At 50.1% G+C, this 13,280-nt stretch overlaps 1 protein-coding gene across 1 annotated transcript; it reads left to right on the top strand.

Annotated features, from left to right (window-relative positions):
- Positions 1-500: 500 nt before the first annotated feature.
- Positions 501-5,257, top strand: LOC142027827 (uncharacterized; the record flags this gene model as incomplete). The annotated part of the gene is made up of 7 exons (XM_075022030.1): positions 501-572; positions 775-846; positions 938-1,045; positions 2,230-2,337; positions 2,896-2,964; positions 3,661-3,805; positions 4,815-5,257. Coding segments are annotated over 7 exons (1,004 nt in total), but the record flags the coding sequence as incomplete, so codon positions are not given.
- Between the last annotated feature and the right edge of the window lie 8,023 nt (positions 5,258-13,280).

Here is a 13,280-nt window from a genome sequence, read left to right as displayed (position 1 = left end):
CGGATCTTGTCCGGGAGCCTCAGGGCAACCCCACAGGTATGTCAGTTGAATGAGCGGGCATTTAGGTTTTAATATTTGTTCCTATGAAATTTAAGTTAGTATTTTCTTGGCTGATGCTTAGACATGCAGAAGAGCAGAGAGGGAATGGGTCAGGCTCAGTGATGTGGCCTGGGGCGCTCTGCCTTGCAAAACATTCTTTCCCAGCCTTTCTGACCCTGCGCTGCTTCCAGTGCCTGCTGCAAAGCCATTGGGCTTGTTGGGGTTGAGTTTAGAGCTGGTGTGGGCTCCAGGGAGTCCTTTCTGCGGCAGCTCTGTACATGGTTTGTTTTAAACTGGCATGTTCCAGGCACCCAGTAACGGTCTGCACAGTGCTCCTGAGTGGCAGGGAGAGACGAGTGCCATGGAGCAACCCTGTGTGTGAACTGCATTCATTGCCGTTCACATCTGAAGAAGTCTATTGAAATATTTCACAGGAGCTTCTCTGTTCTGTTTGTTTACAGACGTGGCTGGACGCAATGGCTATCCAGCTTCCCAGCCGGGTTCCAGGGCTGACGCGCAGGGAGATCGCACGGGTACGTCATGGCTTTTTACTTCCTTTGAGAGCTGCCAGCTCGAAGCCCAAATGTGAGCAAGATGTCTCTTGCAGGTGTGGGAATATAGGCCTGCATCGTGTGTGCCATGTTGTTCTGTGATCCCCTTACATGTTCTGCTATTCAGTATGACAGTGTATATCACAATGTATGATGGGAGCTTCTCGTGGGTGTTTGGTTGCAGATGTGGGTACAGGGAGGGCTCTTCCAGCTTCTCGGCTGGGTCCTGCGCTGGAGCTCACCTGGCATCCTAGGGGTGAGTAGTCAGTCCTGACTGACTTCACAGACTAAGCGCTCGTTTTCAGTATGTTATTCTTGAGAAATTTAACTTTATACTTTCTGTTAAGGTCCTCAAAGAGCAAAGTATAAAGCTAAAGCTGAAATAGGAAGATCTTCCCAGCGGTCACCAGAAGTCCTAAAGGAAATCCTGAAGGAACTGGACAAAGCAGCACGTGGTGGGTATAACCAGAAGTCTTGGGAAGCTGAGGTTTCAGATGCATGTATGGACATGAATCCTGTGCAGCAGGAAGGGATCGATCAGAGCCGCACTGCACTGACACTCAAATTTCACACCTTGCAGGTGCTGGTGAGCTGTAGAGATGGTGCAGAGTCTCTGCTGCCAGTTGTGGTTCAACTGAGCCCCAGGGACGGCTGCTGCCCCAGTTACAGCGTTACTGGCCAGAGCTGTTCTGGGCAGACGTTGGTATCCAGCTGGCAGGAACTGACAGTGCTCACACCTTGAGTGTGTGAGGGACTTGGCTGAGGAGCCGATTCCTGATAAGCCATGAGAGGGCCAGCACCCTGCCAGTCACTGGCAGGGAGAGTGCCCTTGGCCAGTGGACAGGATGCGCCGGGAGCTTGGGGTCACTGAGACCAGCAGACTTTGCCTGGGCTGCAGGCATCCCCTGGGCAGGATGGGAGCACCCCGGCTTCGCAGCCTGGTCTAACCCCATTGTTCTCCTTGATGTCTGAGGACTCTCGGTGACACCTCGGGGTCAGGGACAGGCGAAAGCTGGACACCCAGCTGAAGGCCCGACACCTAACTTGAAGGCAGCTAAAATGAAGGGCTGTGAATTCGGTGTCGGGTGGTCTGCCTGTCTGTTTCTAGTTGTGGTTGTGGTTTTCCTCTTGTTTTGGGGGACTGTGGGCTCTTCACTGCCACTTGTGAAAGTGCCCAGAATATGCTTGCAAGAGCTTGCGGTTCAGTCCACTATGCGTGTCTGTTACCCTTACCATGTGGTGGAGTTGGTATGATGGGAAGTGCTTCTCAGAAGGACTCTTTCCCCACCTGAACTGGCCACAGCATCTTCCTGTCTCCTCTGAGGGAAGTAATTTACCATCATCTTGCAGTTTGCCAAAAATGCACCAAGTGGAATGTGAACAAGATCACATGCAATCTCCTAGTCTCTTAGCAGGTCAGGATTTGCTGTCTCCTGGTAAACTGGAAAGTGTCTAGCACTTAAATTTTTCTCCATGAATGACACATCGTTTGGACTAGTGACTAGGTGCACCCCCAAATGCCCAGGCTTTGTTTCTAAGCGTTATTAATGTATTTTGAGAAGTATTGCCTCCTGAAGATACCACGTTCCTGATGAGGAACGGTTACTTCTAATTAAAGTGAGCCACTTTCTTTCTAAAGAGATGGACCGTGAGACTGTGGAGAAGGAGGCGTTTCAGGAAGGAGATAGTCACGCAGTGCCAGTCTCTGACGAAAAAACAGGGGCAATTCAATCAACAGGCGTGCCAGGTAATTGCTGTCCTTCAGTCATCCAGTGTCATGAATCAAAATCATTGTGTGTCTGCAGCCTCTTCCCCTGGTGCCCGCTACTGCACATCTTGTCAGCAGCCAAACTATTAGTACAGAGCGAGTGTTCTAAAAGAAGCCAGCAACGGCTCTCTGAGGATGACTGTCATCTCTGGGGTGTGGAGGTTACTGCCATCAGTGTGCCAGAGAGACACTCACTCGTAACCCTCTGTGTGGATGCAGTGAGATGCTCACCTCCCACCACACCCTGTTCACAGGAATTTGAGAACTTTACCGTTTTGGGGGTGAGGCCATCTGAACCACCCACAGCAGACGATGGGAAATACGACTCTTAATGGAATGTGCCTCCTGCAATACCTGCATCCCAGAGCTTGCCCTGAGTCCCCCTAAGCACAACAGAGGGGGATCCCTCCTGTGAACTGAGGTCCAAAGGGATTCACTGGCGGATGGGGCATGGGCTTAGAGGGAACCTGTGCCACCCTCCTGCATCTTCTGTGCCTGAGCCATGCTGAGGCTTTACCTTTCTCTGATTCTTGGCAGTGGCAGTGCTGTCCAGCCCTGGAGAAGCCCACCACGCCAGGAGATACGAATTTTCTCCAAAGAGTGCAGGTAATTAGCAGTCTTGCAGGGGGCCATAAGGGGAAGACAAGTCCTGAAACCTGGGGGCATGCAAGCAGTGCCCACGCTGGAGGAAAGGCGAAGAGGGAGAGAGCAAGGTTCAGGTGTCTCCTGAGAGGGCCTGACTCCATCCCCTCAGGGTGTGGGTGATGGGCTGGGGAGAGAGCTGGGGGTGGCACTCCCTGATGCAGGGATGGGTTTTGTCTGTGTCGCTCAAAGGAACGATTGGTCAAACAGCTGCGCTCCCCCACATGCTCTCCATCTGGCCTCATGAGTTCTGTTCAGTGGGACAACTTGTCCCAAAGGGTCAGAGAGAGCCTCCAGGCAGCAGCACTAGCAAGCCTTGGGGAGCGAAAGTGGGTGAGCGCAAAAGAAATTGTGTGCAAACGTGAAGGGTGGCCAAGAAGGGGGAGCATACCTGTGACACTGGGAAAACTGGATTACAGCCGTACCACAGTGTGAGCAAAGCTCTGAGGAGAAAGAGAGGCTCCAGAGTGCATTGATTTGCAATGGCTTTGGGAGTTTCCTTTGCTTCTACTGAAACCAAGGAAACATTGCAGCCCCAGCATGTTTGCTGGTGCAGAGATGCTAACAAAGTGAGAAAGAACATTTCCTGGCAATGTCAGACCTCCTGTGAGATTACCAGTAGCGTGCAGGACACACTAATGCACAGAATTGTTGCTGCAGGTGTGGATGACAAGAGAAACACAAATGCTGTGGATCCTCAAGATTTCCGGTACTACTGCATAGAAGGCGCCGTGGCGGTCTTGGGCTCCGTGCTGTTTGGGATGATACTGTGTTGTGTGATCTGTCTGTGGAGGAAGAGACGACGGTGAGTTGTTGGGAGTTTTTTTTGCCAAACTTCTGTATTAGATGGCTGCTATTAGCCATGAAACATTTAGAGGTAGGGTATTGTGGAGTGCCGAGACAGTTACTGGCCAAACTCTACTGAGATTTCTGCTGTAAGATGTTTTAACTGGCCTCTCAATTCATGGGCACTCTTTTGTGAAACGCCTTCCTCCTGTGGCAAGTGTTAGTTAAAAGTGACCCTGCCTCGACAAGAGCAGACCCAGCGACAGACGTAGGATGAGCAAGGTCAGGAAGAAAAACGAGGGATGACATTGCCATAGAAAGTAAGAAGCGCAATAGTGACATCTTTCTGCCAGTGAACCTGCCAGCAGAAATCACCCTGTTGGGTGATGCCGTAAATCCCAGAGGTTCACCTCGACCAGGGTGTCCCAGCAACTGAGACCGTGGTGAGGAGCCTTCCCAGCTCTCGGCCTTGCTTTGGAGAAAGAGTCAGCCTGTCGCATCTGCACCTGAGCACTGCCAGCATGCGTGTTCTCAGCACAGGCAGGGTTTTTTTCTGTGCAGGGGTACGTATCTCTTTGGATACGTATTCTGAAGAGAGGATGGAGAGCATCTCGCTGAACAGAGAGCCGAGGCTGTGCCCTTGTCTGGTCAGGGACAGGCAGGGGAGCCGAGTGCTGGTCTCTGCCAGGCACGCTGAGAAAGGAGAACAGGAGGCTCTCCTGGCCCTGCAGCGCTGTGCCCAGCTTTGGTCCCCTCGGTCTGTCGCGGGCAGGTCTCCTTCCAGGCACGTGCAGAGCAGGCAGGTCAGGATGGTCAGGGCCGAGAGGAGACGAGCCGTGGGCAGGCGAGCAGAGCCCCAGACGAGGGGTGCGGGGTGCCCCGTTTTCTGCACGGAGCTCTCCACGCCCACAGCTCCCACGCGCAGCCAGGCATCCGCACCCCGTGAGGCGCCCAGTGCTGCCCCGCACCCTCACACCCGCCCGGCCCCACAGCCGCGGTGGGGCCTCAGCAGCCTCCTCTCTCCGCAGGCGCCTCTCCGCAGCTTCGCGAGCCTGGTCCGACACCAGCAGCTGCTCCTCGGGCCTGGACAGCCGGAGCAGCCGCTGCAGCACCCCGGAGAGCTGGACCCGACAGCAAGAGCCATCACCTGTGCCTGCAAAACCGGCCCCCCTGCCACAGAGCAGCAGGGAACGGGCCTCCGCCAGCCCGGACAGCCGCCCGGCCCGCCCGCCTCCACCCCGGCCCTCATGGCTGTCCAACTCAGCCAGCCGGCTGTTGCGGGACCAGCCCAGCGACCTCGAGCCCCCAGAGGAATTGAAGCCACCCGCCCGCGCCCCAAGCCCATCGCGCCGGCCCTCCTGCAAGGGCCTGAGCCAGCCCCACCAGGGTATGGGTTTGGGCTACAATGACAGACTCCTGACGGACAGCTTCAGGGATCGACCATTCGTGTCCGAGTAATGGCACAGCAATAAATACAGATCAGTAGCACAGTTGTCCAGGTCGTAATGGCAGCAGACCCAGGGATTCACCAATCCTGGGCCGAACTTCGCATCGGGGCACACAGGGACCTGGATGCCCACGGTGTCAGCAGGCAGGGAGCTGGGCATGGGACCCACCAACAGGCTGGGGGAGCCCAGCTTCCCTGGTGGGACTGTCCTGCTAAATTCTGAGCCACAGAGGCACCAAAGGGGCTCGTTAACAGGTCACCATCCCCACCTCTGCTCCCTGTGCCAGCTTTGTCCTGGAGTGCACAGGACAGGGGTACTGTGTAGGGCAATACCAGCCCCAGCCCCTCCATTGCGTGCGCGCCAAATACACCACATAAGGCAAAGCCAGAAATAAAACACAGAGCAGCACCAAGCTGCTATTGAGCCATAACTGCTTTTGGCTGGGATGGAGTTAATTTTCTTCCTAGCAGCACATATGGTGCCGAGTGTTGGATGTGTGACCAAACCAGTGTTGGTAGCACACCCATGTTTTAGCTGTTGCTGAAGGCTGCTTGCACGGCCCCAAGGCCTACTCTGTGCCCATGCTGCCCTGCCAGCGAGTAAGCTGGGGGTGCGCTGGTGGATGAAAAGCTGGACATGAGCTGGCAATGTGCACTTGCAGCCCGGTCAGTGCAGGTGGGTGGGGGCCGGGGGGGTCTGTGAGGGGTTTGGGGGGGGATTTGTGAGGGGTTTGGGCGGTCCGCGCCTGGATTTGTTGAGGGGATGTTGGGGTCTGTGAGGTGTTTAGCGGGGTCTGCGAGGGGATTTGAAGGGTTTGGGGGGGTCTCTGAGGGGTTTGGCGGGGTCTCTGAGGGGTTTGGGGGAGTCTGTGAGGGGATTAGTGAGGTGTTGAGGGGATTTGTGAGGGGATGTTGGGGTCTGCGAGGGGTTTTGGGGGGGATTTGCGAGGGGCTTGGGCGGTCCACGAGTGGATTTGTGAGGGGATGTTGGCGTCTCTGAGGGGTTGGGGGGGGTCTGTGAGGGGATGGAGGGGTTGTGAGGGGATTTGTGAGGTGTAGAGGGGATTTGTGAGGGGATGTTGGGGCCTCTGAAGGGGGGTGTCTGTGAGGGGATTTGAAGGGTTTGGGGGGGGTGTGAGGCAATGGGGGGTCTGTGAGTGTATTTGTGAGGAGATGTTGGGGTCTCTGAGGGGTTTGGCGGGGTCTGTGAGGGGATTTGAGGGGTTTGGGGGGGTTGCGCAGTCTGCGAGTGGATTTGTGAGGGGATGTTGGGATCTCTGAGGGGTTTGGGGGGGTCTGCGAGAGGATTCGAAGGGTTTGTGGGGGTCTGTGAGTGGATTTGTGAGGAGATGTTGGGGTCTCTGAGGGGTTTGGCAGGGTCTGTGAGGGGATGGGGGGGTTCTGTGAGGGGATTTGTGAGGTGTTGAGTGGATTTGTGAGGAGATGTTGGGGTCCCTGAGGGTTTTGTGGGGATCCGTGAGGGGATTTGAGGGGTTTGGGGGTGTCTGTGAGGGGATGGGGGGGATTTGTGAGCAGTTTGGGCGGTCTGTGAGTGGATTTGTGAGGGGATGTTGGGGTCTGTGAGGTGTTTGGGGGGATCCGTGAGGGTATTTGAGGGGTTTGGGGGGGGCCTGTGAGGGGTTTGGGGTGTCTGTGAGTGTATTTGTGAGAAGATGTTGGGGTCTCTGAGGAGTCTGGGGGGATCCGTGAGGAGATTTGATGGGTTTGGGGTCTGTGAGGGGACGGGGGGATTTGTGAGGGGTTTGGGCTCCTGTCACGCAGCTCCTCCTGCCCAGGGCTGTGGCTGGCAGCACAGACAGACCCGCCTTTTGGGAAAGATTTGCCGACCCAGAGCAAACGCGGGGCAGCTCCTCTCCCTCCCTCCCTCCCCGAGCAGGCGCAGACCCCACAGCAGCACTGAGGGACGGCAGAGCTGCACGCACACCTCGCAAGCGCTGCTGAGGGAACAGCTCAGGAGCAAAGGGCCCTTCCCGAAGGCCGCGTGCTGCCAAGGGAACAGCTCCGGACCGAAGGGCCCTTCCCGAAGGCCGTCTCTCCGCAGGCGTGCTCTGGTGGGGACACAGCAGGTGCCCTTGCTGTCCCCAGGCCTCCCTGTGGGTGTGATGGCCCTGAGGTCTGATGCATGCCTTTCACCCCATGCAGGCTGTGCTGTGGGCTGTCATGAGTCCAGATTCAGGATCCTGCCGGCTGCGCCAATCTCTTGCCAAGGGGCGGAAAGCACCTCGCTCAGGAGGAGAGAAGCATCAGTGTGTTTTATTGAGGTGAAATAATAATTTGACAGAGTTCAATAAATATGAGGAATTTAACAAAGTTTGACAGTGGTTTCCCGAGGTTCAGTAAGTTGGACGGCAAGGTTTGCCTTATTAATTACGGCACGGAAGAAACGTACGAAGGAGAACTGAGTTAGAATCGAGGTGGAAGGATTCACACAGAGACCGGAGATGCAAAAGGGTAAGGAAGACCCTCCCGTTGAGTCGTGAGGTTCAGAGGGGACCCCCTTGCTTTCTAAACTCCTTATGGAGCCTAGGTGCGGCTCGGTCCAATCTTAGTCTCAGACTTGGACAACAGTTTGTCTAATGGAATTATCTGTACAAAGTTTATAATAGTTAATATTAAGTAGCTACGTGGATTAGTACTGTTTCCTTAGTATGAATTCAGCATGCTGTCAGTCACTTAGCAAAGATCTGCTATTGAGAACAGGCCTCTATGCCTCGAGGAGCAACCTTGAGAGGCGTCCCAGCTCGAGGGGAGATCACTGCCATGCAGCCACGCTGCCTAGGAGGGAGAGCTGAAAGAAGGCTCCCTTAGGCTGTCATATTTATGGGATAAAGTGGCTGGCTCCTAGTCAAATCACATGCAATGGGAAGGGTATGCATGAGACTCCCTGTGCCCACAACTTTTTTTGCTCCTTGATAAATGAGTCTTGGAAAAACCACCCGCTATTCCTGTGTTAATCGCCTGATGAGTGTTCCAAGGTGATAGGCAGCGGTGCTCACTGGGTCACTCGGCTCCTTTGTGGGTTTTTCAGAGAAGAGATTGAAACTAGAGGAGTTCTTGGCCTGGCTATGGCTCCTTTACCTCCTTTGGAGCCTGTACCAAACTACGGCTAGTTTGGTTATGGGGTTGAGTGTACCCGTCACACCGGCTCTTGGGAAATGAGGGTACATGTGACCCTGTGCGAGGTCAAGCTAGAACATGCTTTGCAGTTTGTGTATTTACTGCCCTGAATTTTCTGCTCTTCCTGGCTGTCTTCTGTGGTTTTCAGCCTGCTCTCGCCTCCACAGAAAGAAATGCTGTGTGTATGAAAGAGGCCATTATGAATCTTCCCTTAGGAGGTTTTTTTTTTGCGCTCTGCTCCTGAATTACTATCTGTAGTATATCTGCCAATGTTCAAAATATCTTTCTAATTCCCTGGTTTAAGTATTCTGACCCTACTCCAGCTACATGTTACTATGCACAACTCCCACCAACCATCATTTTTTATTTCAAGTTGTTTTTCATGAAATAACACACATTGCATCCAGAATCCTGTGTTGCTGTTCCATGGTTTTCTTCACGGTTTTCCAGCTGTATTCCTCCTCCCCATGATAAACAGTGTTGCCAGTATTTCTTTTTCTCTTAGAATACACATGGTAAGGGTGGTTGCTGGATGTCTCATCCTTTTTAAGGCCGGGAAGACACGTTCTGAGAAGGCCTTTTCCTAGTCCCAGGTATTCAGGGACGCAAGACGTGCCTATCCCCGTCAGCTCTGTGGAGGATTTAAGAGAGGTTGTGCACCTGAAGGTTAAACCGTGCTTCTGTATCGGAAGCTGAATTTCAGCAAGCAAAAGCAACTTCCCCAAATCTTAAGTTGTGTGTCTTTGAATGCTGCAAAATTGAATTAAATAATGAACCTTGCATACATCTTTCTCGATTAAGCGTACAGTGGATGTCTCCTCCTTCAACTAGGCTGGAGCTTAAAAATCAGCTTAAAAATACTGGATAGTGTAATTTTTGCTGCACATGGCCTCAGTCCACTTGGGAGAAAATTGGATTAGTTACACAAGTCTTCGTGGAAGGCTCAAAGAGAGCCTAAGGTTTTGAGTGCCCTAGGATGCTCTTTTCAAGTAGGTTAACAGGCACGTATAAAGCCTGTGATGGCGTAAGGACTCCCCAGAACATCTTCAGTACAGCTATATTTTATGTAAACTGCTGTTTTCATGCAACCTCAGCTAGCGCTGTGCTGCTCTTTACAGGATGGGGTGAGTGGTGTTGTCTTTGGCTGTGTGGGCTTAAATGTGTTTCCAATGTGCGTGTCAAATAATTACCTGTGAAACAGACTGCCAATCTGGCTGAAGCCAGTGCTTCCGAGAAGATGAACTAAAAGCTTTGATGGTACAGTCCTGCCATGAATACGATCCGGTCAAGTAAGTGTTGATCATGTCCAATCTGTTCTTTGAAGATTATGGGAAAATGGCAGAGATGTGTGTTTTAACAAGAGAGACACGTGCCTACCTTTTTTCCCCCTCAAACCTTTTAGTTACATGAAGAAACCCTTGGGTCCACCTCCACCATCATATACTTGCTTTTGTTGCGGAAGACCTAGCCACTATATAAAGAACTGCTCGAAAAATGGGGTATGATTGTGGGGGACTTCTGGTGTTACTCTAGGTGTTAATTATTTTACCTGGGCAGTTATGCAACAAATACATGAACACTCATATTAAGAATTGTTTCTCTTGGGGTGAAAGGCAGAGGTTATATGGCAATGTTGCAAAGCCCTTCCAAATTCAAGGGGAAGCTGGAATTATAAAGGTGGAATTTTCTTTCTAGGTCTTAGACATTAAGTATGTCCATAGATCTTTCTCTATGAACTTTCATGCGTATTTTCATATACTTCAGTATTACTGGAATTTTTTCTGTTTTCCACTCTTTTTAATGACAGTTCACTGTTTTTATTATTTTGTATCAAACCAAGACATTTCTCTTGACCCCATCTATTGCATATTTGCGTGTTGTAATTACACTAAGTCCCTGGTTGAGTATTGATACCATTTCACGTTAGTCACTGAAGGTATACACGTGAGGTATGAATTCAACCTTCACCTATAGACAGCGAGTGTAGGTTTCTCCAGTGACTGATTCAGAGCACAAGATTAAGCTCTCGCTCTGAATTGTGCTTTGGAGGAGGAGCAGCGGGTTTGTCTCTTCTCTGAGTGGATGGTGAGCTAAGGGATATGTCAGCCTTAAGGAACCTGAAGTTAAGCCAAAGAATGTTGCTGGAGTTCAAAACCCCGCTCAAGCCTTTGGAACATCCTGGCTATATTCATGTAGGAAAATAAGTATTTCAGTTGGGCAACCCTTACACTAGGTAAAAGGAGAGGATTAAAGGCTTTTGCTGCTTAAAATCATCAGGGAAATGTCATTTTAAGTGTGGGTCTTGAGGTACGTCTGCCTCTCTTTTCTTGAACAGGACAAAAAATTTGAGTCTGTTCCCAGAGTTAAAAAGAGCACAGGAATTCCACAGAGTTTCATGACAAAGGTGAAGGATCCCAATACGAAGGGTGCTATGCTGACAAGATCTGGAAAATATGCAACACCACCTTTTAATGCCTAGGTATGGAACTAAGTGGACTGACCAAAAAGTGAAGGAGAGAAAGCACGCATAAATCTGAGTGGCAATGCAACCCAGTTGGCCAGCATCTGTCATTCCAAGGGAGGAAGCACTGTCATTGTACCTTAACCTGAAAACCTGTGGTACTTTCTAATATTAAAAGAGGGTGGTCCTACTGCTCATGCCCCTGGAAGTTGGCTAAACTTGCGGTGTGCTAAGAATCTGCGTTTCTGCAAAACACTTCAGTAGTGTTTACAGGGGAGTCGTTCTCCTTGAAAGCTCATTTTGCTTCTGTTTTCTGTTTCAAAGGCTTCTTGCCAAATTCAACAGGTAGCTGTTGGCCTGAGATTTCCTCCCCCTCTGACTTTTATTAAATCCCATGTGTGAAACAGACTAACGTTTTCCTGTTGCTATAAACTGAGAAAATACTACCGTGTGCTGATGTCGTGGTTTAACCCCAGCCAGCAACTAAGCACCACGCAGCCGCTCACTCACTCCCCCCCCACCCAGTGGGATGGGAGAGAAAATCAGGAAAAGAAGTAAAACTCCTGGGTTGAGATAAGAACGGTTTAATAGAACAGAAAAGAAGAAACTAATAATGATAATGATAACACTAATAAAATGACAGCAGTAGTAATAAAAGGATTGAAATGTACAAATGATGCGCAGGGCAATTGCTCCCCACCCGCCGACCGACACCCAGCCAGTCCCCGAGCGGCGAAAATCCCTGTCCCCCCCCCTTCCCAGTTCCTAAACTAGATGGGACGTCACATGGTATGGAATACACCGTTGGCCAGTTTGGGTCAGGTGCCCTGGCTGGGCATGAGAAGCTGAAAAATCCTTGACTATAGTCTAAACACTACTGAGCAACAACTGAAAACATCAGTGTTATCAGCATTCTTCACATACTGAACTCAAAACATAGCACTGTACCAGCTACTAGGAAGACAGTTAATTCTATCCCAGCTGAAACCAGGACAGCTGACAAGAGTGGCTGTTTTAAAATGCACTTGGTAGCACTTTTGGTTTTCCGTCATGGATCTCCTTTTGTAGAAGCTGTAACATAGACGTCTTCCTTTTAGAAAATGTAATTACTCGGAGACTACCTTTATCCTGTGCCTGCAATTTACATTTATCCTCTGGCAAAGGAGAGGTGGGATTCATTTTGCCTGATTTCTAGCTGTCAAAAAAAAATTTTCCTAGTCTGAGCTTCTTTCTTAGTTGATCCAATGAATGGGAGAGTTCTGCAGAAAGAAAAGTGTTCCCCCCTCCCTTTCTAGTGTTGTGGCTGTAGAAAAGTAGTTTAAACTAAGCACCTGTGTTTTAGAAGGCTAATGTGGAGTGAGAAGAATTCCATCTCTTCTCTTCCTTTGGTAAAATCCAAAGCTTGGAAAAGTTTTCCTTTGCCCATCTTTAACTTGTTTCTTTTTCCTTCCCCGCCCTTCCTCCAGGGAAGCTTCTGCTAGAGAAAAGAAGGAAAAGCCTCCCTTTTTACCAGAGGAGTCGTCCTCCTCCTGAGATGATGATGATCCTGTTCCAGACGAGCTGTGATGTCTCTGTTTGTAAGGATCTAATGACTGATGCAGCTGTTATTCCCTGCTGTGGAAACAGTTATTGTGATGAATGTAAGTGTTACTCCCATATTTGTTGATTCAAAACATCACATCTGATCTTCTGAAAGCAGAAGGAGGAGATAACAAAATAACTTTGTTACCAGTTCTATTTAATATTTAATATGAATTGAATACGAAAGCGCTCTTCTCGTATAAAGGGCAAAAGAAAGCCAGGAAGCTTTTCCCCCTTTTTTACGTGTCTAGTTAAATCTTCTTTACATGCAGAAGGACGAGTATGAGAAGAGTGGCTAACTGTGCAGGTGATTACAGTGTTAGGTATGGAATGCGTTTAGTTTGTCCACAGCCCTTTCTCTCATACAAAATTATATAGCCAACTCTGGGGACTTTTGGTGGTCTGCAACAAAGGGATAGTTAGGCATTTAATCCACATTCTTCTCCACGGGAGAGTTGGTTAAAACCTTCAGAACTCGAACCTACTAATGTTTTTTTGAGACGTGTTTTATTCATTAACCTTAAGGTTGGGGACTTCTCACTGTACTAGATGGTGGGAAAGAGACTAGTTGAAACATCAAGACACAGCCTATGCTACATCTTCAGATGTTACAATAGTGAAATATCAAAACTGTATAGTTATTTGCTACATACTAGAGATTTTTTACACTGTTGAACATTTCTAGCTTCATGCTCTCAATTCAAGACCATATTCACCCATTAATCATATGTGTGCTTTTATAATTGATGAGAACCCCCAAAACTTCCTTAGTTTGGCTAAATACTATTTTGATTATTCTAATTATACAGAGGTATTAGAACAGCATTGGTGGAATCTGAGGAACATACATGCCCAGCGTGGCATCAG

Source organism: Buteo buteo, unplaced genomic scaffold (genome assembly GCF_964188355.1).
Source record: "Buteo buteo unplaced genomic scaffold, bButBut1.hap1.1 HAP1_SCAFFOLD_59, whole genome shotgun sequence".
NCBI classification, from domain to species: Eukaryota; Metazoa; Chordata; class Aves; order Accipitriformes; family Accipitridae; genus Buteo; species Buteo buteo.
Note: the sequence above shows the minus strand (reverse complement) of the source record. Positions and strands in the feature narration are given on the sequence as shown.